The sequence below is a fragment of the Mesocricetus auratus genome, unplaced genomic scaffold (assembly GCF_017639785.1).
Source record: "Mesocricetus auratus isolate SY011 unplaced genomic scaffold, BCM_Maur_2.0 Super-Scaffold_4256, whole genome shotgun sequence".
In the NCBI taxonomy this organism is placed as follows: Eukaryota; Metazoa; Chordata; class Mammalia; order Rodentia; family Cricetidae; genus Mesocricetus; species Mesocricetus auratus.
In genome coordinates this window covers 19377497-19386982 of record NW_024429182.1, presented here as the reverse complement: position 1 = coordinate 19386982, position 9486 = coordinate 19377497, and the positions used below count along the sequence as shown (strand labels likewise).

Sequence of the window (9486 nt, the reverse complement as noted above, 5' to 3'; positions counted from 1 at the left end):
AATCTTGATGTAAATGTTTTTATTTTCCACTTAAACAAGTTTTCCCTTTGTACTGGCCATGACACAGGGTCTGAGACAGCTGGCTGCTTTATGGTGACAGTAGCTGGCAGTTAGTGACAGAAGTGGCGAGATGCTGCATCTCAGTGTGTATTACTTTCATCCCAGGGGAACGCCATGCAGCCCAGGTATACTGTTAGGTCTGAGGCATGAGCAGCCTTGTTATCCCTGGGCCTTGTTCCGGGCCAGGCGGTGGTGGCGCACGTCTTTGATCCCAGCACTTGGGAGGCAGAGACAGGCAGATCTCTGAGTTCGAGGCCAGCCTGGTCTACAGAGTGAGTGCTAGTACAGGCTTCAAAGCTACAGAGAAACCCGCTTTCAAAAAACTAAAGTAAAAAAAAAAAAAGTTCTACATAGTGCAGAGTTCAGTGAATGCTGGTTCTGGTTCTGATCTGAATCGAGGACAACAGTCCCATTACCGCTGTCATCACTTAGACACGGCCCTGCTCATGCCCCTCCTTGCTACTCCATAAGCCCTTTGGCAAAGTCCCTGCAACATCTGGGGAGGACCTCCCCACCCCTTCACTGGGTCAGTGTCTGATCTGGTGGAGGTAACCTGTGGGACCCGGCTTATTCCAGCTTCGGTGGACTCTGGCACTTGTCCTCCGGGAGTTCCCAAACTGCTCGCCGGAAGCCATGTCGGTGGTGCTGTCCTGTGGGTCGACCACTGTAGAACCAGGCTCTGGCGCTCTGTTGGGAACAAGAGTGTTATAAGCCAGCATCAACACGGAGAGCCTTACAAGTTTTATCACTATAAAATGCTGCTTAGAATAAAGAGTACCAAGAACTGTATGTCGGGTGAAGCAATTCTTTGCAACTCTGTATGTTAAGGCCAGGGAATGTGACACTCAGCAAGTCTCCTGACCTTTTTCTATCATTCATGGCATCATAAATCAGGCATAAATGACATCAGTTAATGCAAGCAATAAAGACTAGCTTGCCATCTTAGACCCGAGGACCTATTCAGTCCCTGCTGTTCAGACTGAGGGGATGATCCTAGCGGGGAAACTTGCACTGATGGTTTGTTTTACCTAGGTTCCCTGGGGCCCATTTCTCCTGGGCTGGCAGTGACATGGCCAGAGAAACTATTGCTTGTCCCCATAAGATCTCCATAATACCTGCTGAGATCTCTTCTCTGTAGTCCCTCAGCAGGCTTTAACCAGGCTTGCCTTGGAATGTAACCCAGTCTGCTGGGAATTTTTTGTCTTTCCAACAATACTCTCTTCTGCTGGCTTGCAGGAGTTACAGAATTTGGTAGTTCTGCTTCAACTGGGCTTTCTTTTCCATGAGGATCACAGATGTGACTCCAACATAACAACAGTCTTAGGTGCCACAGCAATATAGCATGAGCCGTAGGTACCTCACAGTAAGGCCTAGTCACCGGTTCAAGGTCACAGAGCCAGAGCAGTGGGCTGGCATCCCTTCTATCTTTTCCCTCAGACCTCCAGTCCCAGGCCCCTACCTCAGCCGACTACAGTGGTTCTGCCTTGGGGGCCTTTTCCTGCGCAGTCTTCTTAGGGCCTCAGCCACACGGTGATCCCCCGCACATTCCCAGATGATCTGGGCCCGCTCTTCAGCCAGCTGGTCCCCACTGCGCTGGAACAGGCCCTGGATCTGCACCAGCTCCGCATCCTGGAAGATGTTAGCAGAGGCCTGCTTTCGCCCCCGGGCCTCAGTTGAGACCTGCCACAGGGGTGGCTCGCTCACCACAGAGGCTGGGGTCCCCATCACCGTTGCTCTGAGGATAGAAGGTAGAGACATAAGCACTCCTGTAGCCATCAACAGATGAGGTGCTGTCAGCCAGGAGCTGGCCACAAATTGGGCAAGGGAAAATTAAAATGTATTCACAGAAAGGTAGGTACACATTTGCTATAACAGGCAGAGTGGAATGGGGGCTAGGAATATATCTCATTTGATAGAGTGCTTTTGTAGCATGCATGAAACACTGGGTTTGAGCTCCAGCACCACATAAACTAGGTATGGTAGTGCATGTCTGTAATCTAGCATTTGGGAGATGGAGGCAGGAGGATCAAAAGTTCAAAGTCAGGACTGGAGAGGTGGCTGCTCTTGGAGAGGACCAAGTTCAGTTCATGGTACCCACATGGCTGCTCACAGCCAGAGAAACTCTGGCCTCTGCACACCAAGCACATACATGGAACATGTTGTACATGCAGTCAAACACTCATACAAATACATCTTTTTTGGGGGGGGGGTTCGACACAGGGTTTCTCTGTATTGTTTTGGAGGCTGTCCTGGAACTAGCTTTTGTAGACCAGGCTGGCCTCAAACTCATAGAGATCCACCTGCTTCTGCCTCCCCAGTGTTGGGATTAAAGATGTGCGCCACCAACGCCCAGCACAAATACATCTTAAAAAGGAAAAGCTACAAAGTCATCCTCAGCTATATATTGAGTATGAGAACAGTATGGACTACATGGTGCCATGTTTAAAAAAATTGACAATAAATACAAGCATTTCCAGTTTGCTCTCAACTTGCTCACAGCAGGAGCCCTCACCCACACCTGATGTTCTGCTCTCTGGAAGGGTCTGAGTCATCACTCCACCCCTTTCAGAACTGTCACCCTCTCCCTTGCTTGGGCCTGGCCCATCTCACCACACTCACACTGCCCTACTTTCTATCCTAAGAATCCCACTTTCTTTTCAAGACTTAATACCTAAGGTAAATTCACAGAAGACATCCAGATAAAATCATAAAAGCTGTATTTTTACCTGGAAAATAGGAATAAGAAGACTTGTCTCTCAGGCACTATTATAGAACCCAGTTAAAACCTGTGTGGTAATTAACCCCCAGGAACTGGCACTTTCAGGTTAACGAGAAAGAAAAGGCTTCAAGTGAGGGTGTGTACTGTGTACTGGGTGATGCACTGCATGACAGCATTAATCCCCAAACACCTCTAGACGGTGGACACTGTTATTGCTACCCCACTGCAGAAGCAAGGGCCAGGGCCCAGTTGGACCCCATCCTTTGACTATACGGCCCCACAGTTTAAACTCAGACTGCTTCCTCCCATTTCCATGAGGAGTGAAGGACATCCCTCCTTATCCCACAAGGTGGAGTTGTGTCCAGTCACATGATTAGGTGACAGCATTATCCTCAGTCTTGAACCAGTGGTGTTCTCAGAAGAAAATTCCCAGTTTCCTTACAGAACTCTAGGGCTACAGCTGAGCCCAGTGCACAGAGTGACATGAAACTCGGAGGAGTCAGGGCTCTGCCCCTGCTTCTCCCATTCGCCAGTTGATAGGCCTCAGGAATGCCCATCACCTCCAGGCTGACAGCCTGCCATTGTGGGAGCAGGTTGAGGCTGGTGGCCTCAGAGGGTCTGTCTGCACTAGTGTTGAGTCAGTGATGCCATGACAAGGATGGGTAGCAAGTGCTTGCCTGCTCCTTGTTGGCTGGGAGCTGCATGAGTGGACATGTCTAACTAATTAGGCTCTAGACAGAGCCTCAACTAGGAGTTAGCATTCTCCCCACCCCTGTTTTCCTACGGTGAGTGGAAGTGTCAGAATCTGGCAGAAGTCTACAAACACTGCCAAGTGGTTAAGCCCTAGGTAGACTAGTCTGGGGTGGTAGAGAGGGGTGATGTCCCTCTTTCAGAATTAGCAGTGGCATCAGCAGGTAGCGGCTGTCAGCAGGAGACAATGGCCTGGGCCTGACTGCCCATGTTAGTTCCAGCACCCTCTACAGGGCTGCAGGCTTTCACTGGTCAGCCTCCAGTGAACTGAGTTAGTTACAACACAAGAAACCCGGGCAGTCCAGGGATCAACCTCAGCCACCCCCTAGGAATTCAGGCAGCAGAGTGAAGCTAGGATTCCAAGTAGGGTGAGATGGTAAACATTAGGAAAACTGACTTTTTATATTTTTATTGATTTATTTGTTGATTGATTGAGACAGGGTTTCTCTCTGTAGCTTTGGACTCTATCTGGCACTTGCTCTTACAGAGATCCACCTGCCTCTGCCTCCCGAGTGCTGGGATTAAAGGTGTGCACCACCACTGGCCGGCAGGAAAACCAACTTTGAAGTTGGGTCAGAACACTGTCAGAAAATACTTCCTGTCTCAATTCACTGTGTTCTGTCATTCCTCTCTGAGTTTCCCAGACAAAACCTTACCCCAGGAAGTTCAAGTGTATACTTGAACAATGGTACTTTGTAAAACTGGAAAACAAAAGCACAGGGCTATTAAAAGATTACAGCTGCAGCTTTTGTTCTGGAGCCGCCACAGAAGATAAGGGGTTGAGTGCAGTCGAGTAAGGACTAATTACAAAACCCTTCGGTTGGACACATGGGTTAAGAATGAACCCCAAAGGATATACTGAATGCTGAGGATGACAAAGTTCAGCTTATTGTGAGTCAGGCATTAAAGGAAGAACTGTACAGCTCTCAACAAAGACTTACACATGCTTCATGCCTCACTGGTGAGCCCACTGATGGCACCAACCTACAGTGGGGACATTCTCTGTAGCATGTGACATTAGTTCCACTGCTATCCCATAATTTCTCCATTCTGCCACCACCTCCTTGCTGGGAAGCATAGGTAACGCTGGAGACAGCACACTTAGGCGGGGTGGCAGTCCCTGCTCCCTATTCAGGTTGCTATCTTCGAATAACCCTGGCGATGGCAACACTCTCTCTAAAACACCCAGAGGTGTAGCTCAAGTTAACACTGGCCCTAGCCTGCTACTCTGCCCCTCTGGACGACAGCCAAAATCTATTGTTCCTCAAGTGGGAAGCCATGTTCAAATGACCCTGTGTCCCACATACTGCTGGCTTTCCAAATCTATACCCCAGAAGCGATGAAGAAAACCAGGTCGTTATTCCAGATCCATTTTCAGGCATGACCTGAAAATAAACTAGTAGATCGAGGTATAACTCCCTTTGAAAGAATTCAAAGCCCTGAGTTCCTGGATCACTGAGTGACGTTGGACAAGTCTCTTTTCCTTGGCTTCATTTTGTTCACCAAAATGGTGAGGGAAAAAAATCCTTACTGAGTACAGAGATGAAATATGAGTGCCCATCCTAGTACCTGGCATCCTACAGACACTCTCTACTCTGCATACTGGTTGAATGAAAAATGATGCCAGGGGAAAGCTACATAGAACCATGGTCATCATCACCGACATATTCAAACTCTACCCCTAACTTCATGGAAGAAAGCCTCTTGCTGTGTCAAGCACAGAACAGCACTTTCAGAGGGCTTTTTGGTCCTCATGTGAGGTGGCATCCTAATGTCCCTTGTTAGTGGGCACTATTGTTAAGTTCATTTTCCAGAGAAAACAGCTGAAGTAGTAACTTGCTCAACACCCACGGCAGGCAGGTGATCTCAGGCTATTAACTAGGTGGTCTGATCCGGGTGCCTACGCTCTCACCCAGTGTTACTTTGATTCTTCCAGATGGCTGGGGTGTTCAAAAGAATCAAGGGGGCAGAAGGTTCTGACACCTCTGAGAGCCTGCATTTCTGCATCTGGGGGTTTGGGAGGTCGCCACCGATCCACAGACAGGATTCCCACGCCAGCACTCCTCTGCGCTGGAGTCAGAGCGAGGGGAGCTAAAGCAGAATTCCATGGGGAGATAGATCAGCGTCAACAGATAGCCAGTTCCAACAGACCCCAAATAGGGATCCGGCAGTTAAGACGCCCACTCCAACCTCTCTCCGGCTTTTCGGAAGGGCAGACGCAGCTCTGGGCTTCCTGCCCTGAAGGTGATCGTATGGGCCAAGAGGAGGTGACTGGCAGGCCAAGAGCTTGGGAGAGGGTCTCTTGGCAGAGGGTACAGGGCGCCATCCCCAGCACAGTCGGCCCCAGGGATCAGAAGTGGCCGCTAGCAGAACAAGAGGCCCTTAAATAGATCTAGGATGTGCGACCTGGCGGATTCCTAGCTACGACCGTATTCCCGTGCGCTCCCGCGCAGAGTTGACCCGGACCATGGCCTACCTACCTGGTTGCCTTGGCTGCCCGAGGCGGGCAGAACGCAGCCGGGATCCGGTCCGAGCCACCTGGATCGCAGCCACAGTTCCCCGGAGAAAGTGCTCTGAGGCCCTCAACAACCAATCCTTGGCCACAGCCTTGCAGCGAGCAGCTGAGCCAACCTTCCCAAATCGAACGCGGAGACTCCGCTGGCCAATCAGCCGCTGCAGAGGGGGAAGGGCGTGCCTAGTCCCGCCCCTCTCCCGTGCCAGCCTCCAAATCGAGAACGAAGATTCTTTGAATCCAATCAACCACAGAGTATCGGTGAGGGGCAGGTCCTCCTCCGCCCTCCCCGCCTCCACCAGCAAACCCCTGCCCTCCCCACGCCCGGAGGCGCCCCCTTGATTGACGTCAGTCCCGGGGGTTGGCTCGGTTTTGCCCGCACGCACGCAGGCGGGGCCAGGTCACATTCCTGCCACCGGGTGCGGCGGAGGCTGCTGGCCCTGCTTGGTACACGTGACAGATGTCACCCACCCTTTTTTTTTTTTCTGGGCCAACTTCTGCGCGCGTGGTACGGAGTTTTTGCTGTTAAGATCCTCATAATCTGCTGCTCCTAAAACTCACCTCACCTCCCAGCCCACCTGGGCCTGAGATCCGAATGATTTTCAAATCTTGTAGCGACTGTGCATGTGTGGGTCTGTTACCTAAAGGAGGAAGTACTTTAAAGTCCCCTACTCTTTGATATCTGTCACTGAGACCCTTCCCAGTTCTTCCCAGTTCGGTTTCCCTGATGGGCAGTAACAGAACTGCAACCCTTGCCTTGGAGTAGCTAATAGCCTAGCAATGGAGGCTAACACCGAACCACCACTTAGAACGGGACTACAATCATGATCACGTGAAGTTGGAACAGAGTACAGAGGCGTGTTTGCGAGAAGGAACATAACAGGTGAAAGGAAAGCACTGAAGTTTTTAGAACTCGGAGCGCTGGGTGGTCTTCCAGAGGTCCTGAGTTCAATCCCCAGCAACGACATACATGGTGGCTCACAACCATCTATAATGAGATCTGGTGCCCTCTTCTGTCATGCAGGCGTACATGCAGGCAGGACACTGTGTACATAATATATAAATATTAAAAAAAAAAAGAACGGATCTGGGAAGAATAAAGGTAGAAGGAAGGAAGTTTGCTGTAGCCAAGATAAAACTTTTCTTCAGAAAGATGAAGTGAGGCCTGGAGATTCGCTATAAAGATCGAGGAAGCCAGGCAGTGGTAGCCTACACCTTTAATCCCCACACTCTGGAGACAGAAGCAGGAAGATGTCTGTGAGTTGGAGGTCAACCTGGTCTACCGCATGAGTTCCAGGACAGCCGATTCTACACAGAGAAACTCTTGTCTCGAAAAAAACCAAACCAACCCAACAAATAAATAGTAAGGTAGCCACTGTGGGAAGCAGAAGGTGAGGCGGGCATTGAAGCTTTCATTTGCCCCTTGGAGGGAGATAGCATGATTTGTACTTATGAGTAGGATTTCTGTGGCACTTACAGAGTGCCTGTAATTCAGTCAGTGTTCACTCATTTCCTCCTGGTGTTAAATTTGCATTTTTAGAAGGTCTCACCAGTTGCATCTTGGGAGTTGGGTTGGAAAGGGCAGAAATGATTGCAGGGATCCACGAGGCCATTTTTTCCCCTCTGCACTGCTGGACATCTGGCCCACAAGCATGCTAAGCAAGCGCTCTACCTCCCCACTACTATGTGCCCAGCTCTTATTTGTCCATCTGTTTGTTGTTTCAAGATAGGGTTTTACTCGGTAGTCAGGCTGACCTTGAACTTCCGTCCTCCTGACTCAGCCATTTAGCGCTGGGTCAAAGGGCTTGTACCACCAGGCCCAGTTCCCTCCATTAGGCCTTGGAGAAACCCCTTCATTGAGGGGTTGTTTGTGTTCTTGTCCAGAAATGTCAGGAGGGATGTCTAGGTAGCATCCCTAGATGTCCTGACTTTTCTCACTTTAAAGCCGACGTTCTAAGTTAAATTTCTCTTCTGTAAAAGTTTTAGGTGGGGAGGAGTTGAAGGAGGCTGGAGATATGGCTCAGTGGTTAAGAGCTCTGGCTGCTTTTGCAGAGGACCAGGGTTCAAGTCCCAGCACTCACAATGGCCTCTCACAACCATCTGCTACTCCAGTTCCAGAGGATCTGGTGCCCTTCTGTGACTCTGAGGGTACCAAGCACAAACCTGGTGTAAACCTGGTACACAGACACCCAAGCAAAAACACTCCTGCACTAAAGACGAACAAAACAACCTTGAAAAAATGTCCTCTCAAGAGGGAAGCTCTAGCTGGGATTTGTGGGATCCTTTTTATAAGGAAAAGGGAGCTTGTTTCTCTGCTTCCTCATCCCAGGACAATAGCTCCTCTTCGTCCCTCTGCACTAAAGCAACAAAAGGTTGTTTTTAAGGGTGGCTTCTCTGCTTTTCTTGAAGTCCTGGGTAAATGAAGAGAGATAGATAAAAGAGATAGAGAGTAAGATCACACAAAGGAAATCAGCAATGTTCATTCCACTCAAAGTGTTGCTTCGGAGTCTCAGCCAGCTGTGTGGCTGAGGAGGGCACTGCAGGCTCTTGAACCAGAAGGCAGGCCTTGGGATGAAGGACTCCTTTCATCCAGTCTTAAGCTCTAGGAAAGGCAGACTCTCAGCATATCCATGGTTAAAGGACCTGGGAATTCTGATGCCACCAGCTCAGATGGGTACACACTGCAGGAATCGGGAACTTGTGGCTTCCGGGTCAGATGTGACTAAGGCTGGGTGGAGAACGTCAGCTGTCTCCAGTTTTGCAGGCATGTACGGGTGCTCGCCTCAAAGTGGAACCGTTCCCATCACCGCAGATTTGTGATTCAGTATTTCTGATGAGAAGACAGGGCACTCCCCTGTCATGTGGGCCATGAGAAACGTCACCAGAAACGGGGACTCACAGAATGGTGCAGGAAATGGTAACTACAACATAAAAGGGCCCTGTCTCTTTGTTTGTTTCCAGTCGTGGTCTCTTTTTGTAGTTCACTCAGGCCTCAAATTCCAGATTCTCTTGCTTCAGCCTCCCGGGTGCTGGCTGGGATTACAGATGTAGCCACCACACCATCGCTTTGTGGGTCCTGCTGAGAGGAGGTTGGCACTGAGGAGTGCCCCTGGTGCCATTCAGGCAAAGACTTGGCTTCATCCCGGGCCCAGATTAAGATGGTAGGAACGGGCTGGTGAGACGGCTCAGTGGGTAAAGACCCTTGCCGCCAGTCTTGAGAGCTCCAGTTTGACTCCCAGAACCAACATGACGAAAGGAGAAAACTCACTCCTGCAAGTTGTCCTCTGACCTTCATACACATCCTTGACACTGGCATGGAGATGTGCACACATACATTCCCAGTTCAAAAATAATCAATAAAATGTAATCAAAATTGAGATGAATGAAGAAATCTTCTGGGTTGCAAACTTAACAGAGCACAAAAAAATTCAGCAATTAAAACAGA

At 49.8% G+C, this 9486-nt stretch overlaps 1 protein-coding gene across 1 annotated transcript; it reads right to left on the bottom strand.

The window, feature by feature from the left end:
- Nucleotides 1-4: 4 nt before the first annotated feature.
- Avpi1 (arginine vasopressin induced 1) lies at nucleotides 5-6258 on the bottom strand. The gene is made up of 3 exons (XM_005063590.4): nucleotides 6010-6258; nucleotides 1520-1795; nucleotides 5-747 (listed from the first exon to the last, which is right to left on the bottom strand). Exons 2-3 carry the CDS (start codon nucleotides 1783-1785, stop codon nucleotides 588-590), a joined length of 426 nt encoding a protein of 141 aa, XP_005063647.1. The 5' UTR covers nucleotides 1786-1795; nucleotides 6010-6258; the 3' UTR covers nucleotides 5-587.
- Between the last annotated feature and the right edge of the window lie 3228 nt (nucleotides 6259-9486).